The 17411-nt window shown below is 39.2% G+C and overlaps 1 protein-coding gene across 2 annotated transcripts in view; it reads right to left on the reverse strand.

The window, feature by feature from the left end:
- The window catches only part of LOC147375683 (uricase), a 98933-nt gene that overhangs the window by 17472 nt on the left and 64050 nt on the right, over positions 1–17411 (reverse strand). For both annotated transcript variants that reach the window (XM_086390799.1, XM_086390798.1), the window contains exons 2-4: positions 5147–5365; positions 3158–3274; positions 2979–3057 (exon numbers count right to left, since the gene is read on the reverse strand). In XM_086390799.1, the coding sequence (XP_086246925.1) occupies positions 2979–3057; positions 3158–3274; positions 5147–5365 (415 nt within the window). The remainder of the gene's footprint in view (positions 1–2978; positions 3058–3157; positions 3275–5146; positions 5366–17411) is intronic.

A 17411-nucleotide genomic window follows, 5' to 3' on the forward strand; every position in this document is an offset into this window, starting at 1 on the left:
GACACCCCAGGAGCCCACTAGGCTCCTCCATCCATGGGATTTTCCAGGCAAGAGTACATCTCCTAGAGTAATACAAATAGAAAAATAAACAAATAGGGCCAAATTAAACTTAAAAACTTTTGCACAGCAAATAAACCCATAAAAAAAGTGAATAGACAACCTATGGACTGGGAGACGTCAAGGGATTAATTTCCAAAATATATAAATAACTCATACAGCTTAATATAAAAAAGCAAACAATGCAATCAGGAAATGGTCAGAAGACCTAAAGAGAAATTTCTCAGAAAAAGACATACAGACTGCCAATAGGCACATGAAAAATGCACAATATTGCTAATTTGGGGCTTCCCTGGTGGCTCAGACAGTAAAGAATCTGCCTGCAAAGCAGGAGACCCGGTTTCAATCCCTGGGTTGTGAAGATCCCCTGGAGAAGGGAATGGCAACCCATTCCAGTTTTTTTGCCTGGAGAATTCCATAGACAGAGGAGCCTGGCAGGCTACAATTCATGGGGTTGCACAGACTTGGACATGACTGTTCATGCACATATACACACATTGCTAATTTTAGAAAAATACAAAACTACAATGAAGTATCACTCTCAGATCAGAATGGCCATTATTTAAAAAGTCTACTGATAATAAATGCCAGAGAGACTGTGGAGAGAAAGGAATTAATCATATGATCCTGCTATCCCACTCCTGGGCATATATCCAAAGGAAATTCTAATTTGAAAAGATACAGGCATTCCAACATTTATAGCAGCACTGTTTACAATAGTCAAGACATGGAACGGTTTCCCTGGTGGCTCAGTGGTTAAAAAAAAATCCTGCCAGTGCAGAAGATTCAGATTCACTCTCTGGGTCAGGAAGATCCCCTGAGAAGGAAAAAGGAGACCTGCGAATCCCGTGTACAGAGGAGCCTAGTGGGCTGTAGTCCATGGGGTCACAAATGAGTTGGACACGACTTAGCGACCAAACAACAACAACAACAAAAATAGCAACAAGACATAGAAGCAACCTAAATACCCATAGGCAGATGAATGGATAAAGAATATTTATTACTCAGTTATAATAAAGAATGAAATAATGCCATTTGCAGCAACATGGATGAATCTAGAGATTATCATATTGAGTGAAGTAAATCAGACAAAGACAAATATATGATATCACTTACAAGTGGAATCTAAAAAAAAGATACAAATGAATTTATTTACAAAGCAGAAATAGACTCACAGACATAGAACCTGACCTTATGGTTACCAAAAGGGATAGCAGCTATGGGAAGAAGATAAACTGGGAATTTGGGATTAATATATACACATTACTACATATAAAATAGATAAACAAGGACCTAATATATAGCACAAGGAACTGTATTCAATATCTTGCATTTAAATAATCTCTAATGGAAAAGAAGCTGAAAAAGAATATATATATACACATAAATGTATATGTGTGTGTATAACTGAATCATTTTGCTGTACATCTGAAACTAACACAACACTGTAAGTTAAACTATAATGTAAAAAATGGTTTACATTTAAAAAATTAAAATAGGAAAGCAATAAAGGAAGCAAAATATCTTAGTCTGCAAGAACTGTAGACTTAGCTACCATGCAAAAACTTCCTCATTGCACCAGGGTTTTGTTTTGTTTTCTTTTGTTTTTGGCCATGCTGCTCAGCTTGTAGGATCTTAGCTCCTGAACCAGAGATACAACCAAGGCCCTCAATGGTGAAAGTGTGGTGTCCTAACCACTTGACCACCAGGAATTCCCTAGTTACACCAGTCTTGCTAGTACAGTAGATTAAGGTCCAAACCAACCTCTTCACATTTGGAGGATTTAAAAACTCACTATCTTCTCAACTTATCAACTAGTTATTCAGTCTTCTTTATATAATAATAATTTCATAACTGTTAATCAAACACTGAGAAGGCTCTGGCTGTGCCTAGAATTTAATACAGATAGGGAAAACATTAAATGATTAAAATGTTAAATGACTAGGACGTTCTAAGGGAAGGCAGCACCCAGTAGAACTCAGAATAAGAAGCATTTGTATTTTACTAATCTTTTAAAAGATATTTATGATGTTTACCAGATACCACCTTAAATTCTTAGTGAAGAGAGCTAGAAATGAAAGAAAGATAAAGTAAAAGAAATGAAATGAAAGAAACACGTGGGAAAGAGAAGGAGAGGAGACAAAAGAAAAGAGAGATGAAAAAAGAAAAAATTCAGAGTCCTCACTTTCAGTTTATAATGATCACTAAAGTTTATTTTTCATTAGGATAGGGACATTTCTACCATGGTGGCTTCACAGTTCTTAAAGTTCATCTAGTCCAACTCTTAACCAATTATTGAGCTCTATTCTGACAACCTCAACAAATCAATGGAAGATATACTTTGCTAAGTTTAGTCATCAGTACCAAGAAGGTCTAAATTATAATTATGTTCCACAGTTAATGTTTAGATTTCTTATTAAACAGAAAGAACTATATAATTGTCACTGCTATTTTAAATGAAGCTTATTTTATTATAATTATAATAATATCAATGGTTTTATTATTAGGACAAAATAAGGAAACATGATTGTTATTTTCTAGGTATTTCCTATAAAGTTATTATAATCATAGTTTGGTATAGTACAAAAAGCACTGGTCAGAAATTTCAGAGATTTGAGACTTTTGTCAGCCTGAGTCTTTTTTTCCTCTCACCTCAAGATCATGCAATAAAAATGATTGACCCCACTCAACCCCCAGATTTGTTGCAAAGAGTATTATTTCATCTTTATACTTTTAAGATAAAAAGCAGATAGTTCTTTAATGTAATCCAAGGTCACAACTTTCATTCCCATCTCAGATTTAAAAGAGTTCAAAATTCTCTACAGTTCTCCTTGGTGCTGATAAACAGAGTTGTTTAGAAGAAAAAAAAAAAAAAACTAAAATTGCTATTACAGAATCAAACATGAAAGACATTTTCTCACCACTCCTCAACTGTTCAACCTCACAGAAATGCGTTCCAGTGGGAGTATGAATAAATGCATGGACGTGCTTAACTCCATTCTGAAAATTAGAAAAAAAAAATTGTTTCCAGTAAAATTTCAGCATATGTCATAAAGCCAATGTCTTTAATTAAACTGAGAACACAAATAAGTGAGGCAACCTTTTCAAAACGCTTCCAAGGGACTTCTTCCACGTAGACTTGAACTCGAATGACGTGGTTAAAAGAAGAAAGGAAATGCTCACAGATATTCATAGCAAAAGTTTCTATGCTTTTGATCTATAAAGAGAAACAAATGTGAATGAGCAGCAATACTTGCCCCAATTGAAAGTCATTTTTAAATATCCACGGGACTCTCTTTCCTGATCAAGTGTTTTTTGGAATCAGAGAAATGAAGACTTAGAAAGAATCTTAGAGATGATTTTATCTTTTTATCCCAATTTTTCACATGGGCCCCTAAGTGTAGTTAATGGATCACCATCACCAGGTGAGACCATCCTGTTTTTAAAAGAAAACTGTGTGCTGGAGAGGATGTGTCTGTCCATCAGTGGATGAGCAAAAAGGAACTGAATATTTAGATTCTCCTCGAGATGAGCTCAGTCATCACCCATGCCAGCAAAAGTATTGCAGGATACTCCAAAACACTCTGCTCTCTTTATGAGGCTGGCAAACAGACCTCCCAGTTTCCCCAGGAAAAATGTTAAGGAAGGGTCACTTCAGCTTTCTTTCCTTGCAAACATGCCTTCTATAGACCATCTCCAACTCTCCACCCCCATAAAGCAGCTCCCTACTTCCACCCAAATTCTTCATATTAATCTCTATTTTATGGTACTAGCTCAGTCTACAGATTATTTATGGTTTTGAGTATAATTAAGGTAGACTATACAGGTTTCCAGGATAGTTTTGTTTCGTATCTGAGGTTTATAAGCATTCTATTGAACTCTCAAAAGTATCTTGGTTTGGATAAGAAATTATGGTCGCTACATACAATGAATGAATTTTTTTTTAAACATCCAGGTCCATTCCTTCACTTTTCTGTATCTCTCACATAGTACAGGAAATATAAGAATTTTTGGTACCCAACCATCTTCTTAAACACAGTACTAGAAGCTTATTTTCAATTTATTTTTAAAGAAAGCAATGCCTTTTTCCAGAGCACTGTCTATGCTTGCTGGGCCATTATGATTAGCAAGAGAAAGGTTCACGATGGAGACAGGCCTTGCAGAAATAATCTTTCAATTAGTTTGTTCATTTCATGCATTATAGGTGTGGATTTCATGCAAAATCATGGAAAAAGAAACTTTCTAGTCTACATTTCTTGTCTTTTTAAACTTCTTGGTAAATAAAAAATCATCCTGAATTGCCCAGAAATCTGGTGGTCACCCAGCACAATTTCACTCACACTTTTTAGAGAAATCTGAGGTAAAGTGCTAAAAAAAAAATCAGATTCTCTTAGTTCCAAGACCCTTTTTAAAAGTACAGTTACCATCAAATATGGACACTAAGTGGTCATAGAGTTGAGAAAATTAGGAAGGCATTAAAAGTTGGACAAATAGATTTCAAACTGTATCTTATACTGAATTTTCTTCTTTAGTAATACCAAGAAGAGAAATGGTACTTTCTTCTATGAATACACACCATTCTTAAAGAAAGAAACAAAACAATAGGACTCAAATAAATGCATGGCAACAATGGGTAAAATTCTAATCTGAAATTGTCTCAGAGCCTTGATTTGCCAATGATCCTAAATAAGTGATAACATGTAAATTTGTCAAATAGGATTCTCTGCCTTCTAAAAGATGTTGTACTGAGTTGAAAACCAAGGAAACAGAACAAAGAGGGAACAGAAAAAGAAAAGCAAATAAAGTGGTAAGTTTTTTTAAAAAGGGAAATTGGGGAACACATATATACCTGTGGCAGATTCATTTTGGTATTTGGCAAAACTAATACAATTTGTAAAGTTTAAAAATAAAATTAAAAAAAAAAAAAGAATTTTAGAATAGAAAAGGGATCTTTTTTCCAATGGCTTAAATGTACAAATAAAGTTAAAACGTACAGGGAACTTGAAATAAGCAAGTACTATCCTCACAGTATTGTGCAGTGAATTCGCCATCCAGATAGGTAGCATCTAAGAAGAAGAATAACACATACGCCTTTGAACTTGGCCAGGACGTGAACTGTGTTCTTGATGGTGTCTGTCGGGATGATGTCTGAATTGTCTCCATGCAGGTACTCTCTTCTGGAGTTCAGAGTAAGTTGCACTGAAGTTGCCACTTCCTTAATGCTGTGATATTTTCCATCCCGCTGAATATGAAGAACTTTTACCATATCCTTACCATAACCAGTTCGGACAAACTCCACTTCATCATTCTGCAATGAAAATAGTCATCTTATTGAAGAAGGCTAGATGAAAACCAGAAGTCAACCGCAATTTCTTTTATTTTTAATTGGAGGATAATTGCTTTACAATATTGTGTTGGTCTCTGCCATACATCAACATGAATCAGCTATAGGTAAAAATATGTCCCCTCTCTCTTGAATGCAATTTCTTTTAGCCTTAATTTTATCATATAATTGCAAATGGTGAGAGTCAAATTAGTCATGAAACCAAGATCATGCCTTACCTTTGAAGAATGAGAACTTGTATGGAGAAAAGAGAATTGCAAGAAATAGACTAAAATATATCAGGTTGGCCTTAAGAGAGACAGGTAGATGACTTTCTTGATAATACTAACCAATGATAATAAAAACAGTACCTTATAAGGCTAACTATTTACTCTGTCTTAATTAATCTCTACTAACTTAATCCTTGGAGAAGGCAATGGCACCCGACTCCAGTGCTCTTGCCTGGAGGATCCCACGGACGGAGGAGCCTGGTAGGCTGCAGTCCATGGGGTTGCTAAGAGTTGGACACGACTGAGCGACTTCACTTTCACTTTTCACTTTCATGCATTGGAGGAGGAAATGGCAACCCACTCCAGTATTCTTGCCTGGAGAATCCCAGGGACGGGGGAGCCTGGTGGGCTGCCGTCTATGGGGTCGCACAGAGTCGGACACGACTGAAGCAACTTAGCAGCAGCAGCAGCAGCAGCAACTTAATCCTTGTATCAGCTCCATGAAGTAATATTATTTCCATTTTCCAGAGAGAAAAACTGAGGTTCAAAGAATTTAAGTGACTTGCCCTATTTAGTAAAGGATAGAGCCAAGAATTCACCCTCAGGGCTGTTGACTCCAAATTGTGTACTTCTAACCCCTGTATAAACTGCCTTCCTCTATAAAAGTGTTTTGACAATGTTATCTGGAAATAATCATACCCTTCTTTTTATAGAGAGTAGTATTCTAGAGAAACAGCCCTATGATCAAAAAAACAACTGGAAAATTGCTTCTTCTACTTGCTACCAGGAAGAAGAGCAATTAGTGACAGGGTCTTGATGACCTTCAGCAGCACAGAGCCAGGGCCATCTGGCTGTAGGGAGAGCTATGCTTTTAGAGAAGAGACACTTAATAAAAGCCAGTGATTGATTCCTTAGTATCCCTGTCTGAAGCTGGAGCCCTCACTGGCGATTACGCCTGTCTCCACTGCTAGGCCCTTTAAGACTTGTGCCTAGGCTTTCTTGGTATTTGAGAAAAGAGGCAGGAGGGGGCAGAGGAACAGGAAAACTTATTTTATTTAGCATGAATATTGTCATAGAAATGGTAATAAGAACAGGTGACAAAAATAAAAGTAAATCAAAAACAACATGCAGTGAGAATCTGGGGAGGTCACAAAGAAGAAACCTCACCTGCTAATCACAAATATGTGATATGCTCAGACAGGTCAGGAACTGCCTGAATACCTACCTACATTTAAAAAAATCAACACACCCCCTAGGAGGAATTTTAAAATACTAAAATTAGAAATTATTGTCATATCCTTTATCAAATTGAGGTAGGGGAGGCTGTCTTAAATCTCGGGGATACAGTCTAGTAGGGCTTGCTGCTATTGTTACTGCACATATCCTGAGGGTCAGAGGTGTTTGCATTCAGTGCTTCCCCTGTAGGAGTGACATGCGGAAGGGACACTCTGAGAGAGTCTCCTCAGAAGCCTCTGACCCAATCTTTGGGGGACTCATCTTCAAGAAAAACATCAATAAGAAAATCTGAAGACAAGACTTAAAGGATCCTAATAAGAACTCTCTCTGGAGAAGGAAATGGCAACCCACTCCAGTACTCTTGCCTGGAAAATCCCATGGGAGGAGGAGCCTGGTAGGCTACAGTCTATGGGGTCTCAAACAGTCGGACACGACTGAACGACTTCACTTTCTATAAGAACTCTAATGCTGACTGGGAAAGAGGCATAGTTGTGTGATTGTTCAGTTCAGTTCAGTTCAGTCGCTCAGTCATGTCTGACTCTTTGCGACCCCATGAATCGCAGCATGCCAGGCCTCCCTGTCCATCACCAACTCCCAGAGTTCACCCAGACTCACATCCATCAAGTCAGTGATGCCATTCAGCCATCTCATCCTCTGTTGTCCCCTTCTCCTCCTGCCTCCAATCCCTCCCAGTATCAGAGTTTTTTCCAATGAGTCAACTCTTCACATGAGGTGGCCAAAGTACTGGAGTTTCAGCTTCAGCATCATTCCCTCCAAAGAAATCCCAGGGCTGATCTCCTTCAGAATGGACTGGTTGGATCTCCTTGCAGTCCAAGGGACTCTCAAGAGTCTTCTCCAACACCACAGTTCAAAGGCATCAATTCTTCGTCGCTCAGCCTTCTTCACAGTCCAACTCTCACATCCATACATGACCACAGGAAAAACCATAGCCTTGACTAGACGAACCTTTGTTGGCAAAGTAATGTCTCTGCTTTTGAATATGCTATCTGGGTTGGTCATAACTTTCCTTCCAAGGAGGAAGCGTCTTTTAATTTCATGGCTGCAGTCACCATCTGCAGTGATTTTGGAGCCCCAAAAAATAAAGTCTGACACTGTTTCCACTGTTTCCCCCATCTATTTGCCACGAAGTGATGGGACCGGATGCCATGATCTTCGTTTTCTGAATGTTGAGCTTTAAGTGGCTTTGAAATCAGACCAGGTCCAAATTCTGCCCTGCCATTTATAGCTCTGTGGCTTGTGACAAATAATTTGATGTCTGTAAGCCCAAGTTTCCCCCTTGTTTGTAAAAATGGAGATAACTACCTCAACAAATGCTGGTGAATGTGAAGGGCTGGGCTCCATCCCTGGTACCCACTGATGCAGTGAGGTCCCCTGTAGCAAGAGAGGCCATGTCAGGTCTGGCTGTGGATGCAACAGCAGCAGCAGAGACAGCAGAAGGAACCCTGAGCAAGGGCACTAGTTTCTGGAGTGGGAAGCCCTGCTGGTAGCAGCAGAAGGAAGACTCTGGTGTTTTCTAGAACCACTATGAATTCTACCCAGAAGAGGGAGGCGCTTGGCTGGCTTGGGGTCCCTGGGTGATATGGCCTGGGGTCCAGGACCAGAGGTCTCTGAGACCTTCCAGCAACCCCGGCACACAGCAAGACTCCATAAATATTACTCCTCAGTCCCATTCCCTGCCACTAAGTACCCATGCTGGTTAGTCTGTTGAAAGCAAGTTCAGTTCAGTTCAGTCGCTCAGTCGTGTCCACCTCTTTGCAACCCCATGAATCGCAGTATGCCAGGCGTCCCTGTCCATCACCAACTCCCGGAGTCTACCCAAACCAATGTCCATCGAGTCGGTGATGCCATCCAGCCATCTCATCCTCTGTCGTCCCCTTCTCCTCCTACCCCCAATCCCTCCCAGCATTAGGGTCTTTTCCAATGAGTCAACTCTTCGCATCAGCTGGCCAAAGTTTTGGAGTTTCAGCTGCAGCATCAGTCCTTCCAATGAACACCCAGGACTGATCTCCTTTAGGATGGACTGGTTGGATCTCCTTGCAGTCCAAGGGACTCTCAAGAGTCTTCTCCAACACCACAGTTTAAAATCATCAATTATTTGGCACTCAGCTTTCTTCACAGTCCAACTCTCACATCCATACACGACCACTGGGAAAACCATAGCCTTGACTAGACGGACCTTTGTCGGCAAAGTAATGTCTCTGCTTTTGAATATGCTATCTAGGTTTGTCATAACTTTCCTTCCAAGGAGGAAGCGTCTTTTAATTTCATGGCTGCAGTCACCATCTGCAGTGATTTTGGAGCCCAGAAAAATAAAGTCTGACACAGTTTCCACTGTTTCCCCATCTATTTGCCATGAAGTGATGGGACCAGATGCCATGATCTTCGTTTTCTGAATGTTGAGCTTTAAACCAACTTTTTCACTCTCCTCTTTCTCTTTCATCAAGAGGCTTTTTAGTTCCTCTTCACTTTCAGCCATAAGGGTGGTGTCATCTGCATATCTGAGGTTATTGATATTTCTCCCGGCAATCTTGATTCCAGCTTGTGCTTCTTCCAGCCCAGCATTTCTCATGATGTACTCTGCATATAAGTTAAACAAGCAGGGTGACAATATACAGCCTTGATGTACTCCTTATCCTATTTGGAACCAGTTTGTTGTTCCATGTCCAGTTCTAACAGTTGCTTCCTGACCTGCATATAGGTTTCTCAAGAGGCAGGTCAGATGGTCTGGTATTCCCATCTCTTTCAGAATTTTCACAGTTTATTGTGATCCACACAGTCAAAGGCTTTGGCATAGTCAACAAAGCAGAAATAGATGTTTTTTCTGGAACTCTCTTGCTTCTTTGATGATCCAGCAGATGTTGGCAATTTGATCTCTGGTTCCTCTGCCCTTTTTAAAATCAGCTTGAACATCTGGAAGTTCACAGTTCATGTATTGCTGAAGCCTGGCTTGGAGAATTTTGAGCTTTACTTTACTAGCATGTGCTGCTGCTGCTGCTGCTGCTAAGTCACTTCAGTCATGTCCGACTTACTAGTGTGTGGGATGAGGCAATTGTGCAGAAGTTGGAGCATTCTTTGGCATTGCCTTTCTCTGGGATTGAAATGAAAACTGACCTTTTCCAGTCCTGTGGCCACTGCTGAGTTTTCCAAATATGCTGGCATATTGAGTGCAGCACTTTCACATCATCATCTCTCAGGATTTGAAATAGCTCAACTGGAATTCCATCACCTCCACTAGTTTTGTTCATAGTGATGCTGTCTAAGGCCCACTTGACTTCACATTCCAGGATGTCTGGCTCTAGATGAGTGATCACACCATGGTGATTCTGGGTCATGAAGATAATTGAGCCAGAGATTATTGAGCCCATCTTTGCATGATATGTTCCCTTGGTATCTCTAATTTTCTTGAAAAGATCTCTACTCTTTCGCATTCTGTTGTTTTTCTGTATTTCTTTGCACTGATCGCTGAGAAAGGCTTTTTTTAATCTCTCCTTGCTATTCTTTAGAACTCTGCATTCAGATGGCAATATCTTTCCTTTTCTCCTTTGCTTTTCACTTCTCTTCTTTTCACAGCTATTTGTAAGGCCTCCTCAGACAGCCATTTTGCTTTTTTGCATTTCTTTTTCTTGGGGGTGGTCTTGATCCCTGTCTCCTGTACAATGTCAGGAACCTCCGTCCATAGTTCATCAGGCACTCTGTCTATCAGATCTAGTCCCTTAAATCTATTTCTCATTTCCACTGTATAATCATAAAGGATTTGATTTAGGTCATACCCGAATGGTCCAGTGGTTTTCCCTACTTTCTTCAATTTAAGTCTGAATTTGACAATAAGGAGTTCATGATCTGAGCCACAGTCAGCTCCCGGTCTTGTTTTTGCTGACTGTATAGAGCTTCTCCATCCTTGCCTGCAAAGAATATGATCAATCTGATTTCGGTGTTGACCATCTGGTGATGTCTATGTGTAGAGTCTTCTCTTGTGTTGTCAGAATAGGGTGTTTGCTATGACCAGTGCATTCTCTTGGCAAAACTCTATTAGCCTTTGCCCAGAAAGCAAGTAGTTACCATGAGATACCAAGAAAGATGGAATGGAAGCTACCCTTCATATCCCCACTCCTGCTCACCAATCCAGCTTTATATTCTACCACATTCTACTTCAAACTGCACTTTGGCTATCCTGAGCTAATTGTGGTCACCCTGGCTCTGCTTGCTTTTTGCTCTGCCATAGGCCTTTGAATTTACTATTACTTATTTCTTGAACATTCTTCTCTTCCTTGCTATCTGACTACCAATCTCTTCACCTGACTAACTTCTGACTCAGCTTCTTTAAATCTCAGATGTCACTTCCACCGGGTAATCTACCCCAGCCTTTTAAGTCTGAAGTAGGTGCCCGTTCTGTGTGATCTAAAAATGCTCTGTTATTGCCTTATCAAAGACTTTATCAAGTAGAACTATAACTGCCTCTTCATGTGTGTGATTTGTTCAAAAACAGTAAGCCTTGAAAGCAGAAACAATTTCCATCTTGGTCGCCATAGCAACCCCCATGCTCAGCAGAGTTTTGGGAACATAAATAGGTGCCTAATAAATGTATCAGGAATGACTGACTGCTGCCCCATCACCTGCACCTCTTGTGTAATGACACGGACTCACTCGTTCATGAAAATGCCCCTAAGATTTCAATACAGGAAGAGCTGCTTCAGCTCAGAACCCCCATCAGGAAGTTCCTTTTCCTAGAAAAGAGGGGAAGGCAACTTCTGCTCTCTGATCACCATAGCACGGAGATCACAGGAACAGCTGGCTGGAGAATAAGGTCAGGAAGGGCAGAGTTGAGGGTAGACAGAGTCAGTGACACAGCACAAAGCGTTCACAATGCTGACAAGACAGAGCGCTCCAGCACCACACAGCCACCCGGGGTTCGTGGGTGACACATGCAGGAGAGGTCAGCAACCTTAGAAAGCCCCTGCCTACGCCTTGGCGCTCCAGCAAAAGCTGAGTAATTATGTTTACTGAGCAAATGAGTCAGAATAAAGAGGACATAACCATCTGAGGCTGGAGCAAGAAGGAACAGGAACAGTGTGGGACACTCAAGAGTCCCTCAGCAGGACCTGACAGAACAGATAACAGCCCAGGCCAGACTGAGGCTGTTCTCAGTGAAGCCTCCCCAGTTCTGTAGTCTGAGAACCAGAAGTAGGTGCCAGAATCCTATTGTGTACACTGCACAGTGTGGGGCAGAGATCCACATCCAAGATAACCAGATAGGAAAATACCAAGGCTGCTCTCATCTGCAGGGTGGGTGGGGAGCTGAGAGGATGGAATCCGATGGGCCAAGTGTGAGTTCCTGTTCTGCCACCTATTAACTCTCTGAATGGAAGTAAATTTCTTCATTTGTAAAATCAATAATACTAGAACCAATCTATCAGGATTGCTGTGAGGATTATATGACCAAAAAAAAACCAACATAAAACACTTGGAAAAGTACCTGGCAAATAATAAATGTTCAACAAACATTAGCTATGATTACCATTAATGAACAATGATTGTATGTCGTATTTTGCATCAAAGGGTTCTTCCAGTTACCATTAGAGAGAACTACTCAGGCTGCACGTCAATCCAGAACTAGGGTGGCTAAACTCAAAGACTGCTGCTATGATCCAGCCTGCTTCTGCCTTCATACTTTGATTGTCCTTCCTCAGGCTTATGTGGCTTGGGGGAACACAGTTATAAAAAACTTAATTTCCTAGAGCAGAACTCTCGACAAAGTATCAGTAGGAGTAAATCTATACTTGGCACTGCATGAGAAAAGTTCCCTTTTCTTAGACAAGTCTTGAAATATAAAGGAATAGAGAATCATTGATTGCCTCTAAGTAATGTTGGAGAGAACTCTCAGAGATTTTAAATGACTCGTGCATTTTCACTTCTGCAGTGAGATACTGAGTGTTCTGTTTTTCCCAGGTCACACTGAAAGTGATGTAGATCGTCACTACGGGTCTAGGATTTGCTAGCCTGGGGTCTGTTAAGGTCTATAAGGTCCCGTGGATGGATCTGAGGTCGAAAATATTAGGAAAGACAAGGGAAATTTTTATAAATTTAAATTTTAGAATGACTAGAATTTTCTCTCAAGTATTAGAGGAGCTCTTGTAAGCATATCTCTACCCACCATAATAGAGGGAAATACAGAAGTGCGAGCTATTTTGGACTCATCACTCATGTATAAATACCAATTCAGTTGCAGCGTGCAGTGATAGATGGAAGAACTCGGCCAGGAAACATGCCTCCCTCCTTGTCTTTGGAATGTGTTAGAGAAGTCCTTCCAATTCTCTGCCTGGGTTCTTCCTTTGCCTGGGTATTTTCTTGGGCATTTGTGAACAAGAAGACTTCCAAGAAAAATGCTGAACTAATATGAGAAAAAAAAGAGCATTCATATGAACCATCTTAATATCATTTTGGTGGATCTTAATAATATATAATGATAAAAACAATAATGATAAATAATAACCCTAGAGGCAACTTTTTTTTTTTTTTGGCTGCTTAGGATCTACTAAATGTCAGATGGAAAAATATTGATATCTCATAGAAAATGTCATGTTGCTTTAGGTTGTATAGTGGCTCATTTTTACTATCAAGGGGGGATATGCCTCGAGTTATGTTCAAAGTGTTTTGACTAACACTAAGGGATTTGTCGAGCAGAGGTTTCAAGAACAATGTAAAAATTCATAAGCATAATTATTGTAGAAAAGGCGACCTGTCACCTAATGAAGACTCCATTTATAAGTGCTCTGTTATTTTCATACTTCTGCCTGTTACAAAGGAAGAGAGACTCATTACTAAATGCAAAGGGAAATGCTAATTTTCTTCTTGCCAGCCTCTCCAAGGTAGCAACAGCCTTAGCTGGAACAGACCTCTGGAGCCTCTAGAATTAGGGGCAAGAAATCTCACAACAAAGAATTGATGGAGGGACTTCCCTGGTGGTCCAGTGGTTAAGACTCTGCTCTCCCAGTGCAGGGGGCCCAGGTTCATTCCCTCGTCAGGGAACTAGATCCTACATGCTGCAACTAAAAATCCCTCTTGCCACAGCTATGACTCAACACAGTCGTATAAATAAATAAATATATATTTTTTAAACTTTGTAAAAAAATAAAATAAAAAGAATTGATGGAGATTTCCAAACATGCAGTTGGAAGGAAATTCTACTGAAATGCATACACTGAAAGATTTCTCTTTCCTAATGTGTAAGACTTACAAGTAAAAATAAGAGTAGCAACCATTTAGTGAGGGTTTGATACATGTTGGGAAATTTGCATGCATGATTTCCTCTAACCCTTTACCAGAACACTGTGAAGCATATATCCTTAATCAAGTTTCACAAAGGAAGACTTTAAGGTTAAGTACTTGTCAAGGTCACACAGTTATTGGGTGACAGAGGCAGGAGGAAAACCCAGCCCATTTGCCCTAAAATAATATGTTCTATCTTACTACATCAAAGTCCCTACACTCATTAGGGAGAGAAAGGAAGTACTCTGATCCCAACAGAGGGAGGGAAGTGGACATGCTATTGTAGAAACTTGCACTTCTATATATTTAAAAATTTTCCATCCATTAAAGACCTACACTATCTAATCTATTCCTCACAAAAACCCTGTGATTTGGTGGGAAGAACATTTATTTTAAAATAAGCCACATCAGTGATGTTAAGCAAGTTTCCCGAAGTCACATAGCTGACAGGCAGATTGTCTGGTCCTCTTCTGATTATTCTCCTTATCTTTTTTTTAAATCACATTTTCATCAACAATTCTTTATGTTACAAATACCTGGGCCATTTTGCTTGTCTCAGCCCATTTCATCAAAATAACAATGCAACAAGCATATCAACTTTTTCTTTCAGTTTGTCACATTCTAGATTTTACTCTGTATATTAATAGTTTTTTTAACAGTTTGAACAAAATTAAAGTTGGACTTAAAATGTTGTAGTATATAGGTGAAAGTAGCACAGTTGTGTCCAACTGTTTGCGACCCTATGGACTGTAGCCTGTCACACTCCTTTGTCCACGGAATTCTCCAGTCAAGTGTACTGGAGTGGGTTGCCATGCCCTTTTCCAGGGGATCTTATCCACTCAGGGATCGAACCCACCTCTCCCACATTGTGGGCAGATTCTTTACCGTCTGAGCCACCAGGGAAGCCATGCCTCAAAGAGTTATTGAGGCTAAAGAAACAAAGCCAGCAGTCTAATACCCAGGAGTCTTTGCAAGATGAATGCACTGTGCTGAAGCCAACATAGACCATGTTGGCTTCATGGACAAACCCAACTGTATCTCATCCTCACATTCTCACATATAAAGCTTTAAGGAACATGAACTCATAATGAAAAATCAAAAGCATACATAGTAACAAGGTATCTTGAGAGAGAGTCACAGAAATAACAGGTAGCAAAGTCTGAGCTGCAAAGAGTTCAGATACTGGAATTATCAGACACAAAATGTAAAATCATGTATTTAATATTTTTACAGAAATAAAAGAGAAAATTAAGATAGCTTGTCTTGAAAAAGAAATTAAAAAACCATAAAAAAAGACCAAGAAAATTTGAAAAAGAATCCAACAGAGCTTCTAGAAATGCACTAATAAGTGGATTAAGAAACAGACTGAAACAGAAAGAATTAGTTATTTGTAAGAGATAGATTAAGTAATGATTTAATCTTGCCAAAGAGATTGATCTGGGAGACTGACCCAAATAAAGAATCAAAGATTGAAGCAGATACACAGGAGATCGAACATATGAAAGAAACATAAAATGTATTTACAAAACAGAAACAGACTCACAAACATAAGAGTTTATTGTTATTTGTTTATCCCCTTATTGTTACCAAAGGGGAAAGGTTGGAGGAAGAGATAAATTAGGAATTTATGAGTAACATATACACTCTACTATATATAAAATAGATAACTAACAAGGACCTACTGTATAGCACAGAGACTCTATACTCAATATTTTGTATCTTAGTCACTTTGTTGTACAACTGAAACTAACAAAACATTGTAAATCAACTATACTTCGATGAAAAAAAATTTTTTTTTAGAAAAAGAATAGTATAAAAATGTACTAGAAAGATATGATAGAGATAATGTGAAAGGGGCAAAATTTGGAGAGATTAAGACTGAGCTTTTTGCAACTAGAGATTATCTTACTAAGTAAGTTAGAAAGAGAAAGGCAAATATCGTATGATATCACTTATATGTGGAATCTAAAATATGACACAAACGAACCTGTCTATGAAACAGAATCAAAGACATGGAGAACAGACATGGGGAGGAGGTGAGCGGAGGGATGGAATAGGAGGTGGGGTTAGCAAATGTAAGCTTTTATACATAGAACAGATAAACAACTAGACTCTACTGTATAGCACAGAGAATTATATTCAATATCCTATGATAAATTATAATGGAAAAGAGTATTTAAAAAAGAATATGTATATACAACAATCATTTTACTGTATGGCAATAATTACCATTGTAAATCAACTACACTCCAATTAAAGAAAGACAGATTTTCTAGAATCACTGGATGAATTAATGCAAACTTTCAACCGTAAAATAAGAAGCCCAATGCCAAGTGAAGAACTCATCTGTGTTCACTATACTTGGCCAAGTTACAATGAAGGGGTTTTCTACTATTCCTTCGATAAAGATTTAATCATTATGACGGAGACGTGGTATTTTCATAATATTGTATTTCTTGGGTTTCAAAAGTGGGTAATGTGAAAAACATTCTGCCCAGTTTGTTTTGTCTATCCATTAAATTCATTGTGCTTCCTCCCATGACATTACTTTGCTGTTTTTAGTAAAAACCCAGGACACACTGGAATTTAGGCTTTAGGGTAATGTTGAAATCCCCGGATCCCCTCAGTGTCTGGGGTGCACTGTTTGACACTTAGTGATTGCATAATGAAGGCTCTTGACGGACAACCAGCATGATCAGGTCAGAAACAAGAGATAAGAAAGCCTATTAAAAATGACATCTCCAAGAAAAGAACCTACCTGTTTTTCTAGACCTTGAAATAAAATTAGCTTTAGCAAAACCATCCTAATACAGGTATCCTAAAGCCCAGTCACAGGAAAGGCTCAGGTTGAAGTAAAAATAAATTTTTTAAAATTTATTTTTAATGATAACTATTTATTTTTAATGATAGCCATTCTTAGCTATCATTTACAGATCACTTACTATTTGCCATGCACTGTGCTAAGTGTGTGGGATGCCCAGGTGGAACAGTTGGTAAAGAATCCGCCTGCTAATGCAGGATAATGCAAGAGATGCAGGTTTGATTCCTGGGTCAGGAAGATCCCCTGGAGGAGGAAATGGCAACCCACTCCAGGATTCTTGCTTGAAAAATGCCAAGGACAGAGGAGCCTGGCGGGCTACATACAGTTCACCATATTGCAAAGAATCAGACACGACTGAGTGACTAAGTATGCATGCATGGGCTAAGTGTGTAATGAGGAGAAAAAATGAATTATTTTATATCTTATTCAACGAAAGTTCTTTAGCTTACGTAACTGA

The sequence above is a fragment of the Bos grunniens genome, chromosome 3 (genome assembly GCF_055505025.1).
Source record: "Bos grunniens cultivar Pamir isolate PY7600 chromosome 3, Bosgru_T2T1.0, whole genome shotgun sequence".
Lineage (NCBI taxonomy): Eukaryota > Metazoa > Chordata > Mammalia > Artiodactyla > Bovidae > Bos > Bos grunniens.